General features: G+C 39.0%; 1 protein-coding gene across 12 annotated transcripts in view; it reads right to left on the bottom strand.

Moving 5' to 3' along the window:
* PTPRT (protein tyrosine phosphatase receptor type T) overlaps window positions 1-20,037 on the bottom strand; it is a 1,155,381-nt gene that overhangs the window by 391,515 nt on the left and 743,829 nt on the right. For all 12 annotated transcript variants that reach the window (XM_044927640.2, XM_044927642.2, XM_044927641.2 and 9 more), the window contains exon 9: window positions 774-883. In XM_044927640.2, coding sequence (XP_044783575.2) covers window positions 774-883 — 110 coding nt within the window. The remainder of the gene's footprint in view (window positions 1-773; window positions 884-20,037) is intronic.

Genomic DNA, 20,037 nt, shown 5'->3' with positions numbered 1-20,037 from the left:
TTCCATCTGCAATGCTGTGTGTTTCTACTGTTCCCGAATCACAGTCTCATGGTATCTCACAATATAAGGGGTGGGAAGAGAGTCAATCCTGCCCATATCCTACTATTAGCATTTTGCTAAATCAGCCTTACTTAAGTTTTACTGTTTATTTGCTTTTGCTCTGCAATGAGCTTCTAACATTTGTTCTAATTTTGAAAGTTTTCAGGGAGGCTGCATTTTGTCTTGTCCAAGGACATTCTATTCTGTCTCTGGTAGAAGGCCTTGCTAATCCTGGGAGAAGGGCTTTCAACACTATCACCTAGGTGGCAATACAATACGCCTTGGCCACAAAGCAATGTTAAAGCTCAAGAATGATGTACTCCTAGCTAGAGAATGACATTGGGATCCTTTCAGAAGCCTAGGGACTGATATGGGTACCATGAGCATCATGTGACTGTTACAACTTTCCAGAGGACAGTTTGCCAGGCCTGGGTCTGCTTGGCTGTGCCAGGACAATCTGACTCCTTGGGTCTTGACTCCTTTGCTAAAGAGATGAATAATCCCATCCATGCACGATACACCCAATTTTCTTTGTCATCGGGGCTATCAAGACAGCTCAGTTGATGTCCTGTGTTTGCTTCCCACTGCACTATCAGAAACCTTCTGTATTAATTCACTGTGTCTCACTCGCCTTTGTGCCTTTGATGGAGCTTCTACGTGCAGTATTATCTGCCAACTCCAGGCTGAAGTAAACTGAATAAAACCAAGTGATACAGCCAAAGTGGCCTCCTTACCTCATAGAGTGTGATGACCCCATTGGTCTCATTGGGAGGTTTCCACTGGATGTAGATCTTCTCCTCAAAGGGCCCCCCTTGGATGGATTCTAGAGGAACAGCTCCTGGAACTACAGAAGGAAACAGGTCAGGAATCTGATGTCACTCTTCATCTCATCTCCCCAGCCTCAATGACCTAGAATGGGAGTCAGCAAAATCACTCTGTAGGATCAGATCATAAATATTGCAGGCTTGGTGGGTCATACAGTCCCTATTGAAATTACTCATTTTGGTACTTGTAACACAAAAACAGCCACATATAATCCATAAACAAATGGGCATATCTGTGTGCCAAAAAAAATCCCCTTCATTTTTAGAAACAGGCAAAGGTTAGAGCTGACGCATGGGTCACCACTTTCTGTTTTCCTGTAAGGCCAATGGCTTTTCATCTGCAGACTCTGAGCAAGTCTATCCTGGAACTAAAGCTGACCAGGATTAAGAGGACAGCTGTAGGCCCCAGACCGGCCAACAGGTGGGATCCCGGAATGAAATTGCTGGCTTAGGACAGGTGGGATCCTGGAATGAGATTCCTGGCTTAGGACTGGTATTTGAGGAGTGCAACGTGAACTTCACTATCATTTTTCTAAACCTGTCAAAGTTTCTCCAACTGCAGGAAGCGCTTCCATAGTTTCCTATCCCTAAATCCACCAGGAACCATGTGCCTTGAAACCGCCATCTAATTAGAAGGCTCCAGGAATGCAGCTTATTTGTCTCCCTGCTGAGTCTCCGACGCCTGCCACGTGGTAGACGCATGATAACCATTTGCTGGCTGGACTCATAGGTGAGTCAATGACCTTTGCCAGCATTTTGCCCTAAATCAAAACCTTTCCTGGGCAGTTTCTGTACCCAGAAAAGTCTTCCTGCCAGCATCCTCCTGCTGAATTCCACCATTATGACAGCCTGGAAGATGCTGAACCATAAAATAATGATTCCCCAAACCTGCCGTTATAACTCCCTAGAGCATCATGAATTCATGTAAATCATTATGGAATCTATTTATATTTTGGCATTATAAAAGCAGGTATTTTTTTTTTTACTAAGCACTTACTCTTTGATCAGACTTTTACATACCTTATTTCATTTAAGCCACAGAACAGCTCTGCCCAGTGTATATCATCTCCTTTGTGCTGATAAGGGAACTGAGGCTGAGAGAATTAAATAACTTGTTCAAGGTCATACAGCTCTTAAGTTGTAAAGAGGGAACTGAACACCTGTCTGTGAGCTTCAAAGCATATACTCTTAATCATCATGCTATGCCTCTCTAGATATAGCCACGGCCATATGTTGCAATCAGTTCCCTATTGTTAAATTAAAATATATTTAGTTTTTCTCATTACAGACGTGATACACAGAATTTGTTGAATATTAAGAATCTACAAAAAAGGTTTTTAAAAAAGAATAAAATCATTCTAATCCCTGTAACTGTAGATATTTTTTCTAGTAATTTTATGTCTCTGCATATACATATTTTATTTTTAAAAATTAAACTCCTACCTTGCATATTGTGTTATGACCTTCTTTTATAGCTAAGCAAATTACAGTTAAAAAAAAATCCTATGGTGGATTCATGTCAATGTATGGCAAAACCAATACAATATTGTAAAGTAATTAGCCTCCAATTAAATAAATTTATATTAAAAAATTAAAAAAAATCCTTAGATGCTCTTTGGGGCCACGCATTTTAATGGCTGCTTAGAACAGGATATGCCCCATTTTAGTCACCAATCCTTCATTATTGGGCATTAAAGTTGGTTTGAATTCTTTATAAGTAACATTATAATAAGCATTCTTACAAATAAGTATTTGCATGCAACTCTGCTGATGTCCCTTAGATAAATTCTTGGAAATTAATTTATTGGGTCAAAACAGATGGATTATTTTATCTTTAACGCTTTTGACACATATTACTAGATTGCCTTCCAGAAAGTTTGCACCATTCTGGGTTCCCCAAAGAGAAGAATATGTCGATTCCTAATCCATGCCAACAATGACTGTTTAAAAGATTAAGTGTATGCATGCGTATCTTTTTTAGAATACCAGAGAATGCAGATTTGTTTTTTCCAGTTAATTGGCTATTTGCATTGATTCTTTCATGAACATGCTCTCTACGCCCTGTGCTCATTTTCCTGCATGGCTCTTCATTTCTGTTTATCATTGTCTTATGACTTATAATCTGTTTTTAAGGACTTAGGCTTTTTTACATAGGTTACAATAATTTTGGTCAGTTCTTCATTTGCTTTATAAATCTTTTAGGTATGTAGAAGCTTCTAAGTATTCAGATCTCTTATTGCTTTTCCTTATCCAGTTATCCTTTCTACAAATAGTTATTCAATACCTAAAATGACCAAGGGACTTGGTGATAGACATTACAGATACACCAATAACAAAGAAAGACATACTTAAATCCTTGATAAAGCTTGTATTCTGTAAAGGGAAACTACATTAAATAAATAATTGCACTCATAATTAGTTTTTCAAAGTCATTATTAGGATTTTAAGGTAAACACACAAGGTGTTGGAAGAATTATAATCAGTAGAGAAAATCTAGTCTGGCATATTATTTAGTCAGGATAATACATGGAAAGTAAGTTAGGGTCTATAGGTAAGAAGAAGCTATTAGGACAAGCTTGGGGAGGGTGGATGTTCAGAGTGTGGTGGATGGCTTTGCGGGGGAAAAGTGGAAGGAAAAAAATCACCTTGGGGAGAAAAGATGGTATCTTGGACCATGGTGATGGTTGTATAGAGGAGAATACAAGCGTGTCTGAAATTTAGGGGAGGGGGGGCCTAAGCATGTATGATTTGGTAGTGATGGAGGGAAGAGATGTATCAAGGAGGACCCCAGCTCTTTTGTTCTACACAAACAGGATGGATCAGGGGGTTGTCATAAGAAGAAACCTTAGAGGACGCCTAGCTGGCAAGGAAGCTGGCAAGCTCAGTTCTGTCATAATTCACTGGACAAGTATGTGGAGCAATGCTGAGGACCAGCAGGGCAGGGGGTGAGTAGCAATATTGAGACACCGAAACCAGGGGCAGGGAATAGATCTTGTAGCAGAAGAGAACAAAAGTAGCAAGTATAAGACTAAGACAAAAAGCAACGCCAACCTCAAGGAGAAAAACAAAGAAATTTAGAAACAGGAAAGCTGTATTCATAGAGGCAACAAAAAACCAAGAAAGTGGGTTGTCACTGCAGCAGCCGTGGGAGGCTCAAGAAGTTACTGTGACGGGTGTGGCTGCTGAGTGAGAAGCAACCTTACATTTGCTCATTGGACGCAGTCTCTTCAAAGTTATTTGTGAGCTGACCAAGAGTAACTTAAGAACATCGGCGTCAAGCCATCGTTTAGCGGGTAGAGAAGAGAGTGGAAGTTGAGGGACTGTGTTGAGACAAGTAATTATTTTTGCTATGAAGGTGAAGGGAATGCAAGATGGAACAGAAATGAGACATGCAACCAAAGTACTGCTCCTCCCAAAGACGGGAGAAGTTATGGCATGATTCAAGGTAACTAGGAAAAATCTGAAATTGATATAAGAAGTAGAAGGATGGGAAAGAGAGAGGAAATAACTGATGTTAGTAGGGTCCTGAAAATGCCAGGACAGGGGTGGGTGGGAAGAGAGCATCCTTCCCTCTGTGAGACAAGAGAAGAGGAAGAAAATGCACAGATGCTTTGGAGAAGGGGGTTGAGGTGTTTGAATGACTCTTGCTTTCTTGAGAAGAGAGAGAGGAATTATTTACCAAAGGTGTCCTGGAGGAGGAGCTTCATCAGTAATTGGGAGAAGTTTTAAGAGGTGAAGAGAATGCTGAATGGAGAGGTGCCTGTACTACTCACTAAGGAAAGGAAAGGAAAGGTCTATGGGCTGCAGATTCTGAGGGGGCGCATCAAGCTGGGACCCCCACCTGGGCTTTTCCTTCCATACCAGCTCAGAGCAAATTTTCCTTCTCAACCCAGATGAATAGTCATCTGTGTTTTCTTCTTTCTATTTCATGCTTTATTCCCATCTTTTTCTTCTTAAATCTAACATTTTAATCCATCTGGGATCAACTTTATGTATTGTACAAAGTGGAAATCTAACTAGAGTTCCTGACAATATTCTTAGGACAATAAATTGACCAGTCAAAACTTTCCCCAGTAATTTAAAATGCCATTTTATTACCACATTAAATTATTTTATATTCCAGCATATGTTGTTGGCTTTCTGTTCTATTTCATTGAGTCATAGCTTCTATTCCGACAGTATCTCTCTGTTGTGCTGATGTAACATATTTTAATATTCAGTAGAACAGGTCCTTTCCAAATACCATCATTCTTTTGCAAAGTTTTCTGGACTATCGCTACTCATGTATTCTTCTGAAGGAATATTGGAATAATTTTACAAAACTTCAAAATCTTCCATCAGAATTTTAATTTCAGTTGCACTCTTCACTTCTCTGGAGGACAAAGGATACTCTTTAATAATGAGTCCTTCTATTAGTAATGTTGTATTAATCCACATTTATTAATGTTTCTTTTTATGTATCTCAGTTAAAAATTATGTTTTTTTCATTTCTTATAAACTGCATTCCTAGGATTTTGTTACTTTTGCTTATATTATTCCTGTATTAAATTAAGAAGTTTTTCTTATGAAACATATAGAAAAATTATATATAACAAGTGGATATTTAAATAATAATTATGAAATGACCACATATGCACCTACTATCCACTATAAGAAATAAAACATCACTGTATCATGGAGGCATCCTATGTACCTCACACTCGGCTCCTCTCTTCCCCACCAAAAACCAGTGCACTGGTACATACAGTGGAGTATTACCCAGCAGGTAAAATGAATAAAATTGTGCCATTTGCAGAGACATGGATGGACCTAGAGAGTGTCATACAGAGTGACTAAGTCAGAAAAACTAATATCATATATTAATGCATATATATGGAATATAGAAAAATGGTACAGATGAATGTATTTGTGAAGCAGAAAGAGACACAGACGCAGAGAATGGATGCATGGCTATCAAGGCAGGGAGGGCGAGGTGGGATGGACTGGGAGATCGGGATTCACACACATACCCTACTGTGTATAACACAGATAACTAATGAGAACCTACTGTGTAGCACAGGGAACTCAATGCTCCATGGTAACCTAAATGGGAAGGGAGACCAAGGGAAAGGGGGTACATTTATATATGTGGCTGATTCATTTTACTGTACAGCAGAAACTAATCCAAGATGGTAGAACAATTATACTCCAATAAAAAATGCATATTATTCTAAATGGTATGTTACGCATTCTTTTTTTAATTTTATTTTATTTTTAAACTTTACAAAATTGTATTAGTTTTGCCAAATACTCATTCTTTATTTTTATTTGGAGTTATAAATATATATATTTAACTCAAGACAAAATATCATTTAGCTTTTCCCGGTTTCTCTTACATACATAAAATTGAGTGTTTGTATTACATCATCTGCTTTTGTCACTCAACACTGTTTTTAGATTCATTCACACTGATGCAGGTAGTTATATTTCACTCATGTACATTTTATGAATAGAGTCTTATTTATTTTCTAAATTTCTTACTTATCACTGTAGACAGACATTAAAACTATTTCCCGATGAGGTTACCTTACAACATTGCTCCTATGAAAATATTTTGTTGAAAATATGCATGATGTCACTAAGGTATACCTAGCAACGGGATAGACAGACTAAGGGAAATACCTGTCTTCGGCTTTCCTGAGTGATGCCAAGTGGTCTTCCCAAGGGGCAGCAGCAGTGTATATTCCCTCCAACAATGTCCTGAAAGTTCCTGTATCCTTACATCCTTACAAACACTAGGTATTGTCAGATTTTTATATTCTACACCATACGGTAAGTGTGAAATGACAGTTGATTAAGATTTTACTTGCTTTTGTCTATTTTCTAAAGAGGCTGACCTTCTTTTAGTGTTTGCTAGACATTACTGTATTCTTCTTATTGATTTTTAGAGTTTCCTTATATATCCTTCTTATTGATCCTTTCATTGGCTGTGTATGTTATAAAAATATTCTCTTAGTTTTTGTCCTCCGTACCCACGTATATTACCTTTGGCTAAAAATCAGTTCTTAATTCTGATGTAGTCAAATTTATCAGCTTTTCTTTTTTTTTTTCACATGGGAGAAAGAAAAACAGACTTAGTAACTTGATGGTGGTAACCATTTCACAATGTATACAGGTATCGAATCATCATGTTGTACATGTCAAATATATACAATTTTATCTATCAATTGTACCTCAGCAAAGCTGGAAAAAAGACAGCAACAGAGCTGTTGGTGCTTACTGCCCATATACTGATGGTCCCTCCTCTGGGACAGCAAGGCCTGCAACACTGCATACTGTGTTCAGGACTATCTTACTATTTTTGGCTTTTCTTCCTGCATATACATTTTAAGACTAGCTTGTAAATTCCACCCCTCCCCCCAAAAAAGTCTTATTTTTATATTGAAGTTGCCTGAATTATTGGGAAATCATTGATGTATTTATATGGCTTTAAAAATTGGGTTTTCCTATCCATAAACATAGGATTTCTCTTACTTAGGTCTTCTTCAGCGCTTTTATATTTACATATATTAATACTATATATCTTGAAGTCTTTTTATATGGCTTATATCTAAATATCATGTATTTTTATTGGTATAAATAGTATCTTAAAAATATGTACTTGTTCGGTGAATAGAAATGCAATTTATTTTGTAATGTTGACTTCATCAAATATGCTATATTCTCTTTTTAATTCTAATAAACTATGTGTAAGTTTACTGGCTTATCTATATAAATAACCATAGCATCTACAGTTAATGGCACTTTTCTTCTTATCCAGTCTTTTAACTCTTTGTCTTCAACCAAAGCTACCAATACAATATTTTATGGAGATAATGATAAGCATCTGTGTGTTTTCCAACTTTAAAGGAAATGATTTTATTATTTCATCCTTGGGCATGGTGTCTGTATTAATTCGGGGCTTATAGTTGCCATTTATCAGAGTAAGAAGGTCTTTTTATTCCTGAATACAAGGATATTTTCTTCTTAAATCATGCTGAGTTTAACTGAAGCTTTTTTCCTGTTATCTATTGAAGTAACAATCCTCTCTTACTTCATTAATGTAGTGAATGCATTAATGGATTTACTAATGTTGAATCAATATTAACTTCCTAAAATAAACCATATTTTCTCTAGTTGTATACAGTGCTGGATTGTTTGCTAATATTTTGTTTGGGGTATTTGCATCTAATTGTCCTTTTTCTCATAAAGAAGCTTGTCTGTCTTTATTACGGATAAACTGGTATCCTAACATGAGGAGAGGAGTGTTCTTTCTTCTGCTCTCTGAAAGTCTAGATGCAAGACTGTGGTTACCAGTGCCTTCTCTGTTTGTCTGATGGCACCTCTAAGACTGTTGCAGGGAGAAGCCATTTCCAACTCCATACTAGAAACTCTTCAGCTTACTTTCCTTTGCTTTTGTTATTACAATCATACATAAGGGCCTGCCTCAGAGGATCCTGCCCCTCTTCCTGACAGTTAAAGAGCCTTTGTTCAGCTCACAGAAAGATAATCTGACCCTGCCCACCTGTGAATAGCTACGACAAAAAGAGATTAACACTCAAAGGCTGGCCCTTCCTAGAGGTGTTTTGAGAGACTGAAGATCCTTTTTACTTTAGTTCCTCATTGTCTTTCCCTCTCTATTCTGCCTTTTGACTTTAGTTCCTCATTACTTCTCTCTCTTTGACTCTATAAAAGAACCTGGAACCTAGACCCTGACAAGATGGTCACTTTGAGATCTTAGTCTGCGATCTTCTCAGTCAGCCAGCATTCCCCCCAAAATCGCATTCCTTGCCTCAACACCTTGTCTCTAGGAATCATTGGCCTGCTGTGTGGCAAGCAGAGTGAGCTTGGACTCAGTAACAGGACAATCTAGAACTGGTGTGTTTTTGTTGGAAAAGTTTAAAATACTGATTATATTTCTCTGTTTCTTGTAGAATTATATACATTTGCCCCCTTAGTCAAGTTTTTACATTTATATTTTGCTAGGAATGTAAATCAAGGCAAATTGAAAGTGGTCAAACAGGAGATGGCAAGAGTGAACGTCGACATTCTAGGAATCAGCGAACTGAAATGGACTGGAATGGGTGAATTTAACTCAGATGACCACTATATCTACTACTGTGGGCAGGAATCCCTCAGAAGAAATGGAGTAGCCATCATGGTCAACAAGAGTCTGAAATGCAGTACTTGGATGCAATCTCAAAAATGACAGAATGATCTCTGTTCATTTCCAAGGCAAACTATTCAATATCACAGTAATCCAAGTCTATACCCCAACCAGTAATGCTGAAGAAGCTGAAGTTGAATGGTTCTATGAAGACCTACAAGATCTTTTGGAACTAACACCCAAAAAAGATGTCCTTTTCATTATAGGGGATGGGAATGCAAAAGTAGGAAGTCAAGAAACACCTGGAGTAACAGGCAAACTTGGCCTTGGAATACGGAATGAAGCAGGGCAAAGACTAATAGAGTTTTGCCAAGAAAATGCACTGGTCATAGCAAACACCCTCTTCCAACAACACAAGGGAAGACTCTACGCATGGACATCACCAGATGGTCAACACCAAAATCAGATTGATTATATTCTTTGCAGCCAAAGATGGAGAAGCTCTATACAGTCAGCAAAAACAAGACCAGGAGCTGACTGTGGCTCAGATCATGAACTCCTTATTGCCAAATTCAGACTGAAATTGAAGAAAGTAGGGAAAACCACTAGACCATTCAGGTATGACCTAAATCAAATCCCTTATGATTATACAGTGGAAGTGAGAAATAGACTTAAGGGCCTAGATCTGATAGAGTGCCTGATGAACTATGGACGGAGGTTCGTGACATTGTACAAGAGACAGGGATCAAGACCATCTCCATGGAAAAGAAAGGCAAAAAAGCAAAATGGCTGTCTGAGGAGGCCTTACAAATAGCTGTGAAAAGAAGAGAAGTGAAAAGCAAAGGAGAAAAGGAAAGATATAAGCATCTGAACGCAGAGTTCCAAAGACTAGCAAGAAGAGATCAGAAAGCCTTCCTCAGCGATCAATGCAAAAAAATAGAGGAAAACAAAGAATGGGAAAGACTAGAGATCTCTTCAAGATAAATAGAGATACCAAGGGAACATTTCATGCAAAGATGGGCTCGATAAAGGACAGAAATGGTATGGACCTAACAGAAGCAGTAGATATTAAGAAGAGGTGGCAGGAATACACAGAAGAATTGTACAAAAAAGATCTTCACGACCTAGATAACCACAATGGTGTGATCACTCACCTAGAGCCAGACATTCTGGAATGTGAAGTCAAGTGGGCCTTAGAAAGCATCACTATGAACAAAGCTAGTGGAGGTGATGGAATTCCACTTTTGAGCTATTTCAAATCCTGAAAGATGATGCTGTGAAAGTGCTGCACTCAGTATGCCAGCAAATTTGGAAAACTCAGCAGTGGCCACAGGACTGGAAAAGGTCAGTTTTCATTCCAATCCCAAAGAAAGGCAATGCCAAAGAATCCTCAAACTACCACACAATTGCACTCATCTCACATGCTAGTAAAGTAATGCTCAAAATTCTCCAAGCCAGCTTCAGCAATACGTGAACCGTGAACTTCCAGATGTTCAAGCTGGTTTTAGAAAAGACAGAGGTCAAATTGCCAACATACGCTGGATCATGGAAAAAGCAAGAGAGTTCCAGAAAAACATCTATTTCTGCTTTATTGACTATGCCAAAGCCTTTGACTGTGTGGATCACAAGAAACTGTGGAAAATTCTGAAAGAGATGGGAATACCAGACCACCTGACCTGCCTTTTGAGAAACCTATATGCAGGTCAGGAAGCAAGTTAGAACTGGACATGGAACAGCAGACTGGTTCCAAACAGGAAAAGGAGTATGTCAAGGCTGTATATTGTCACCCTGCTTATTTAACTTCTATGCAGAGTACATCATGAGAAACGCTGGACTGGAAGAAACACAAGCTGGAATCAAGATTACCGGGAGAAATATCAATAACCTCAGATATGCAGATGACACTACCCTTATGGCAGAAAGTGAAGAGGATCTAAAAAGCCTCTTGATGAAAGTGAAAGAGGAGAGTGGAAAAGTTGGCTTAAAGCTCAACATTCAGAAAACGAAGATCATGGCATCTGGTCCCATCACTTCATGGGAAATAGACAGGGAAACAGTGGAAACAGTGTCAAACTTCATTGTTTTGGGCTCCAAAACCACTGCAGAAGGTGACTGCAGCCATGAAATTAAAAGACGCTTACTCCTTGAAAGGAAAGTTATGACCAACCTAGATAGCATATTGAAAAGCAGAGACATTACTTTGCCAACAAAGGTCCGTCTAGTCAGGGCTATGGTTTTTCCAGTGGTCATGTACGGATGTGAGAGTTGGACTGTAAAGAAAGCTGAGCACCGAAGAATTCATGCTTTTGTACTGTGGTGTTGGAGAAGACTCTTGAGAGTCCCTTGGACTGCAAGGAGATCCAACCAGTCCATTCTGAAGGAGATCAGCCCTGGGATTTCTTTGGAAGGAATGATGCTAAAGCTGAAACTCCAGTCCTTTGGCCACCTCATGCAAAGAGTTGACTCATTGGAAAAGACTCTGATGCTGGGAGGGATTGGGGGCAGGAAGAGAAGGGGACGCCAGAGGATGAGATGGCTGGATGGCATCACGGACTCGATGGACGTGAGTCTGAGTGAACTCCAGGAGTTGGTGATGGACAGGGAGGCCTGGCGTGCTGGGATTAATGGGGTCGCAAAGAGTCGGACATGACTGAGTGACTGAACTCAACTCAGGAATGTTTCCATAGCCCATAAATGTCAAAATTTATTTGTATAAAAGGATATTTAATATCTTCATTTTATCTTTTTTTTTACTGTGATAGAAACACTACACAAGCATATAAAACAAATACACATCTTATTAATTTATCAACAACTTCATACCCTCAAAAAGTAATCATTCTCTTAACTTCTTAATAATCATGACTTTGTTTTCATTATAGTTCTTCTACCTTAAACATATATCCTTAAGTGCTATGGAGTTTATTATTAAATAAAAATAATACATATAACAAATAGTGCTAAATTCTTTTAAAAAGATCAGTCTGGGAGATCTAACCTCTTTTCTTTATATCAGTAATTTCCATTCCACGAACATGTTCTAATCCAGTGTTAATTTATATCAATACATCCTGTTAAGAATATGGCTTTTATTATGTTTTTAAATCTTGTTTCTTGCTATTTTTCTTAGGGGACATTTGCTTTGCATTACCAGACTGGATCTCTTTAATAAGAATGAAAACATGTTTTCACCCGTCCAGTAACCTTTGTTTATGCAACCGAGCAGGCTGATCTAATTTGGTGCGTTGAGATATGTTCTGCTAGTAGATTATATGAGCTCTTGTTTTTAATATTCCCAATCCAGAGGGCAAGGTAAAATTTAGATATGCCCATTAGTACTTGGTCAGATAAGGGGTCTGCTTGTTTGGATGTCTGGATTAATGGGGGGAAATTAGTGAAAAGAAATAACCGGGCAGCACAAAGCTTCTTTTGAAAAAAAAAAAAAGAAAAAAAAGGACTTGTTTTGACTTTGGGTGGCTGGGGGGCAGCCTGATGTTACTTAGAGCACTGCCCCTACCTTTAACTGAAATGTCTCTCCCAAAAGATGCCCTTTCCTCAAGTCCCTCTGCTTTCCTGCTTTACCATACACAGGCTTGGACTGAGGGCTCTTATCCTCTGCTCTGTGGACTGGCGTATAAAAATGCCTCAACATAAAGACCTCCTGATCCCCTGACCGCCTATTCCTGTCAACCAGCTCCAAAACCCGCCTGTGCATTTAGCTCTGGGCAAAGTTGGAAGGTATTTATGCAGTTGGGCTTAGAAGTCCCTTCTTGTGACCCAAGGAACCGGGGGTGGGGTTCTTTCAATGAAGTCACAACTCTGTCATCTTTTCTCCATGTAGTTCCCCATCCTGCAACACTGCTCTGCATTAATACCTCAAGCATGGGGACAGCAACCTCTTATAACTCTCAGGGCAAAATGAAAGGCATTTTTCTTCCTATATTTTTGGGGAGTTAGTTGAGGAAGAATGATCAAATGGCCACTTTGAATCAGAACTCTCTTTTTCATCATGCACACCTGTAACTCAGTACTAACATCATGGGCTGAGCCAGACTGCCTAGGTTTATGTCTAATTCTCACTACTTATTTGTTGTACAAACTGGGACAAGTTGATTAACCTCTCTGTGACTCAGTTTCCTTACTTTAAAATGAGAACTGAAATAGTATGGGGTTGGCCAAAAAGTTCATTTGGGTTTTCCCACATCATCTTACAAAAACCTGAATGAACTTCTTGGTCAACCCAATACCTCCTCCATAGCTATTGTGAAGATTCAATATTTGAATGCATGTTACGTGCCTAGCAAAGCTTCTGGCACAAAGTTGTTCCTCTGTGTATTTGCTCCTCCCCCCTTTCCCATCACATTCTCTGAGAACTGCTCTAGCGCAGTCTGGAGATCATCAATTTGGTTCTTCTGCAGAATCAGAATTGTTAGTATTTCCCTTAGTATCCATATATCTATCTATGGCCTCTGAGTAGTGTCATATTGCTAATCAGAGAAGCCATATCTTCTTGTAGCTTACCAAGTATGTTTAACAGCTTTCTAAAATCTTCTGATTGCTCTGTAAGTTATTTAAAAACCTATTTTGTCTCTGAGGAGATTCTGAAGATTAATCCATTCAATATTACATTTATTGCATGCCTATTATTTACCTTGCACCATTCTAAGTGCTTAAAAGTACCAGTAAATGAAAATAGAAGAAACCCATCATTGTCTCCTTGGTATACAAGCTAGTGGGAGAAGAGATATAATTAAAGGCAGAGTGAAACAGGAAGCATGTCAAACAATAAACCCTAAGGAGATACACAATTCTGGAAAGAAGGACAAGGAGTGTGGTGTTAGAAGAGTCCAGTTTTTAATAGAAAAGTAGAGGAAGATCTTCCTCAAAGGTGACATCTAAGCAAAGATGTGAAGGAGGTGAAGAAACCAGCCCTGTATTTTTGTGGAAAGATTATTCTGGTTAGAAGAAATGGCAAATGCAAATATCCTGAGGCAGGACACATCTGGCATGTTCCAGAACAACAGTAGCTGGATTGATGCAGTAAGGCCGAGGTAGAAGAAGATGGGGTCAGAGAGGCAATTAGAAGTGGTAGTATGGTTACGTGGGACCTGATGAGCCACCGTAAGGTCTTGGGCTTTTAATCTCACTGACACGAGAAACCACTGTAAGGTGATGCCCAGAGGGGTGATGCTGTGATCCGCCTCAAGCTCTTCTGGTTGCTGAGTGCAGGGTCCACGGCTAAAGCTGACAGACCATTTCGGAGACCACTTTAATATTAAATCCAGGTTGGAAATCTCAGTGGTTTGGACCCAAGAGCTGGCAGTAGAGGTTGTAAAAAATGTGATCAAGGTCTTGCTATATATTAAAAGATGAGTCAAGAGAATGTGCTCATGGATGGGATTAAGGAGTGAGCAGGGTTGCTGCTTTGCACAAAGCGGGGGTTGGGGGTGGGAGGGTGCCAATCACAGAGAATACAGGGTGAAGGGTGTTATCTGGAATCTGCAATCTAGGGCTTTTGATGTGATAAAAGTGAGGAATCAAGGTATCTGACTTGAGCCGTTAATAAAATGGAGTTGCCATTACCTGAGGTGGAGAAGAGTATGAGAAGAACTGAGTTTGATGGTGATTGAGGGATGATCAGGAGGTCAGCTCTGGCAATGTCTAATTCCAGTAGCCAAGGAGCAATCCAGGTAGAAAGGGTCAACAGGCAGTTGGATAGATGAGGGCAAGGGAAAGGTCTGACCTGGATACATCAACTGCAGAAATCATCAGCTTATGGATAGATTTTAAAGCCAAATGATTGGAGGAAATAATTAGAGGAATGAGTGTGGATTAAGGGTCAGCAAACTATGGCCACTGCCAAATGAAACCAGCTGCCTGTTTTGTAAATAAAATTCTGCTGGAACACTGCCACACCCATTCATTTCTAGGGTCAGAGTGAGATGTTTGAAACTGGGATTACAGAAGTATTGTAAGCAATTATAAGATAGTCCCTTGCCCATGACTAATAGAAATCTCACACAGATCCCTGTGTGCTTGTTTTTCCTGAGTCACACACCCTTGATTAAAGAGCAGTCTGCTACGGATACATAGACTTCCCTGGTGGCTCAGACGGTAAAGCGTCTGCCTGCAATGCGGGAAGCCCGGGTTCAATCCCTGGGTCAGGAAGATCCCCTGGAGAAGGCAATGGCAACCCACTCCAGTACTCTTGCCTGGAAAATCCCATGGTTGGAGGAGCCTGGTAGGCTACAGTTCATGGGGTCGCAAAGAGCTGGACACGACTGAGCGACTTCCCTTTCCCTTCCTTTTCTATGGATACATACATATGTGTGGCTGAGTCCCTTCGCTGTTCACCTGAAACTACCACAACATTGTTTATTAATCAGCTATACCTCAATACAAGATAAAAAGTTAAAAAAAAAGCATCCTGCAGAGGGAATTCCCAGGTGGTCCAATGGTTTAGGACTCTGTGCTTTCATTGTCGGGGAAAGATCCCCTGGAGAAAGGTGTGGCAACCCACTCTAGGGGACTGCAATCCCTGCTGGGGGAACAAAGATCCCACAGACCAAGTGACGCAGTAAAAAAAACAAGCAGCCTGTCAGGTCTGGCATTGGCCATACACCCCTTAACACGGCTCATGGAAGACAGTAAATTAAATGCTTTATGTATAGACTTTCATGTAGGATCCCATATAGAAATCAATAGGATGACCACTCCCCATTTTACTGATGGGGGGACTAAAGTGTACAAAATGCAACTAATTTAATTGCAAAGTGTGAATGGAGCCTAGATATAGCCCAAATCTTTCTGATTTCATGTTGGTTTCTGAATCACCACTTTCTTCCATCACCTGGTAGACACGTGGGCTTAGAAAGGCTGAAAGACAAGTCACAACAGAGTCAAGTTAGTGGCAAAATCAGGTCATCTCAGCCCTAGGCCAAGGCTGTTTTTCACCACATCCCACAGCTCCTCCCTAAGTTCAGAAGTCTTTTTCAATGAAGCCAACTAATAGTTGACCCTCAGTGTCTGCAGGGATGGGATTCAGGATAACAAAATAACAAAATCCACTGAAGCTCAAATTCTTTATATGACACCACCCTCCATACTGGGGTTTTGCCAGTGGCTCAGATGGTAAAGAATCTGTAAGCAATCCACCTGCAATGCAGGAGATGCAGTTCGATCCCTGGGTCAGAAAGATCCCCTGGAGAAGGGTGTGGCAGTATTCTTGCCTGGAGAATTCCATGGAGAAAGGACATGATGGGCTACAGTCCATGGGGTTGCAAAAAGTTGGACACAACTGAGTGACTAACACACACACACACACACCCTCCATATTGGGGGCTCCCCATGGGAGGCCTTATCCAACTGCCCATTGATTTCTAAGTCAATCTGCAGATATGGAACCCACAAATATGAAACCCAAGGATACCAAACCCACGGACATGGAATCCATGGATATGGAGGGGTGACTGTATTTTCTTTAGAGTCAACGAGGACTCCACCAACCCCACTGTGAAAAGACTTCTTTGAGGAAAGATTCCTGATTTGTCTTATCTTCTAATTCTAAGTTGCTTTACCCTTCTTTTTTCTCTTTATAATTCTTTAGTGAATCCACATATTCCCTTTCCAGAATTTCTTTTGCTAACAGCATGGAACTTTCCATCCTTTTGACAGAGTTCTACAACAAAGGTTAATTACTTTATAATTTCATTCTCTTTAAAACAAAAAAAAAAAGCACACTAAAATTGCTAATTTTAACTGTGCTTCTTGTCAGTAGGTTCATGTAAATTCACTGTAATTAAACCAGACGTTTTCTTGTGCCTAAAACTCAGATGGTAATTTAAGAGAAATTTTCATTTCAACATAAAAGAAGGACAGAATGTTATCAAGGCAAGTTTTCTCCTGTCCTCGCCTGTCTTGCCCTTTCATCCTTTCCCTCCATTTTCACATTTGAAAAGTGGGGCTAATGGTGAACTTTGAGAGTAGTTGTGAGAAGTAACAATTAGTTTATTTAAAAGCACAGAGTCCTGAAGAGTCAACAGAAGTTCCCTTTCTTGTCTAGGAATTCTTTACTGATTATTGTTTGCCTCTCCATTCCAGGTGCCGTATTTATTGGTTAGTTGGGTTTTGTTCACTATAGAGGTTCCAAACTAACTTAAAAATTGAAATAATTTGAAAATGATTTGGAGGAGTCTGGAAGTCTTATAGAGAAAAGATAGATTTAGACAATTTCAATCTACCTTGTAATTTCCAGTCTTGCTGGAGGCAAGATCTTTTTTTTCTGGATGAATTTTTCTATCTTAAGATGTCAAACATACCTTTTTAATGGAACTATACAGTGGTGTATGAGTAAATGTTTCACAGCCAGCTCGCCAGGAAAACAAAACAAAATAAAACCTCAATATGTTTGCCAATTTCCATAGTATAAACATCACCATGGTTGATTTCAAGCAATGAATGTGATATTACTGGATTCAGAGGCCAGAAGAGAGGCTAATAGTTAGCTCTATCACACCAGTATAAGCTGGGTTTGAATATAAATAAAATCCATGATGCACTTCTTTACCTTACTAGTGCATATAAACAGAGTTCAGTGATATCATGAAAGAGGCATGGGCTTTGATATTAAATATTCATTCATCCAACAAACAGTTAAGAGCATCTACTATGTGTCAGGCAGACAATACACACACACACACACACACACACAGTATTTCAGATAATGATAAGTACTACAGAAAAGAAAAAAACAGAGTGTTCAGGGAGATATTGGCCAGGGATAGGACTGCATCTTAGATGGGGTTGGGGGAGGAAGCAGAAATAAGATTTTGGGATCTATTTATTGTCTCTTCCACTTGCTACCTAGTAGCCTTAGACAGGTTCCTTAAACTCTCTAAGCCTCAGATTTCTCATCCACACAGTATCAGTAGTATCTACATCACGGTATTTGGGAACTGACTACATGAATGAAGAATATCAGAACAACACATAGCTCATAGTGGGCATTTGAAAACTGTAACCACACTCCTCCTTACTCTATGATAGCTTCAGGTCATCTCTGTAAACATCAAACATGTACTGAGCTCTAAGTAAATGATGGCTCAGGAATTATTCAGATGTGTATGGCTTTCTACCCTCCCACTAAATGGGTGTGGACTGCATTACTTACTGCCTTGCTGTTACTGCTTTTTACACTTTTCTTCTTACTTTCCTCTTTTCCAGATTTTATGTACTGCATCTTGTTATGGTTCAAACACCTATCCCTAGCAGTATGCAGCCTTCTTCTAGCTTCCTGTCACTTGATAAACCAGATAATTAATCTTGTTGGAAATGCACAGAAAATACAGGCACTCATTCCTGAAATATGTCTGTCTTCTCTACAATGAAAGTACATGTCTCAAATGAAATAATATATGTAGCATATGTGATTAAGCACATATCAATTATATTAATGTATTATATCCTATATATTACTAACTATAGTCAACTAGATTTTTATACTGCAATAAATTGTATGGGAGTCTAAAATCCTTACTGTAAAATAAGAAAAATGATACTGCTTGCTTTTTCATGTTTGATGCTAAGATTAAATGAATCTACATTGCTGATGGTGATGGTTGGATGGCATCACCAACTTGATGGACATGAGTTTGAGCATGCTCTGGGAGTTGGTGATGGACAGGGAAGCCTGGCGTGCTGCAGTCCGTGGGGTAGCAAAGAATAGGACACAACTGAGTGACTGAACTGAACTGACATTGCTGATGAACATGTAAAATGATAGAACTTTTATGGAGAAGTATCTGTCATCATCAAACAAAAATGCATATACATTTACTTACTGACCCCAGCAATCCCACTTTAAGGAATTTCTCATGAAAATATAGCTCCACAATACCACAATATGCACAATAGTGGCTACAGTACTATTTATCATAGGAAATAATGGGAACAACCAGAGGACCCTGCTTGAATTCTCATGCTATTTTCACATAATGAAGCCTCACACAGCTATAAAAGAATGATACAAATCTGTACAGACCAACACAGACTGATTTCCATGGCATATTAAGTGAACAAAAACATAAGATGCAGAGTATACTTAATATGTTATCTTTTATATAAAAATAAGAGAAAAATAGTTTCACTTTTTTGCAAAATGAACTATATATAAGAAAGATATATCTGAAATAAATATTTTACAAGTGACTCCATTTCTGGTACTGATGGGAACAGTGTGAAAGAGACTTGCTGGCAATACTTCTCTGAGTATACCTTTTTATAGAGTTCTGAGTTTCAAACAAAGAAACTTTTGATATTAAAAACAATGATATTAAAGCAAAGAGGGTGAGGAGAACACAAAATTAAAACTGAAATAAATGAACATAATTGGGTATTAAATTGATAATATAACCATCCAGAGAAAAGAATGAACATTTGGACATGGCTTCTTGACTGCTCAAAGAGAGAAAATCTAAAAAGAAAAATTTTAACCTAATTTAGTAGCTTTCCTGTTTGTTAGGAGGACTGGTATTATAATTCTGAAACTACTCTGTATGTATTGTATTATGAAGCAAAAAAAAAAAAATGTGAAGCTTGGGAACTGGGGTTCTCACTGTGGGTGGAGGTAGATATGTATGGACTGAGAAGAATTCTGAGGTGCTGGATTTGAATTAGTGTGAGTTCATGATTTTTGCTGACTGTATAGAGCTTCTCCATGCCAAAGGTGGAGAAACTCTATACAGACAGCAAAAACAAGACCAGGAATGGACTGTGGCTCAGACCATGAACTCCTTATTGCCAAATTCAGATTGAAATTGAACAAAGTGGGGAAAACCACTAGACCATTCAGGTATGACCTAAATCAAATCTCTTATGACTATACAGTGGAAGTGAGAAATAGATTTAAGGGACTAGACCTGAAAGACAGAGTGCCTGATGAACTATGGACGGAGGTTCGTGACATTGTACAGGAGACAGGCAGCAAGATCATTGCCAAGAAAAAGAAATGCAAAAAAGCAAAATGGCTGTCTGAGGAGGCCTTACAAATAG

The sequence above is a fragment of the Bubalus bubalis genome, chromosome 14, assembly GCF_019923935.1.
Source record: "Bubalus bubalis isolate 160015118507 breed Murrah chromosome 14, NDDB_SH_1, whole genome shotgun sequence".
Lineage (NCBI taxonomy): Eukaryota > Metazoa > Chordata > Mammalia > Artiodactyla > Bovidae > Bubalus > Bubalus bubalis.
This window is presented reverse-complemented; position numbering and strand designations above follow the sequence as displayed.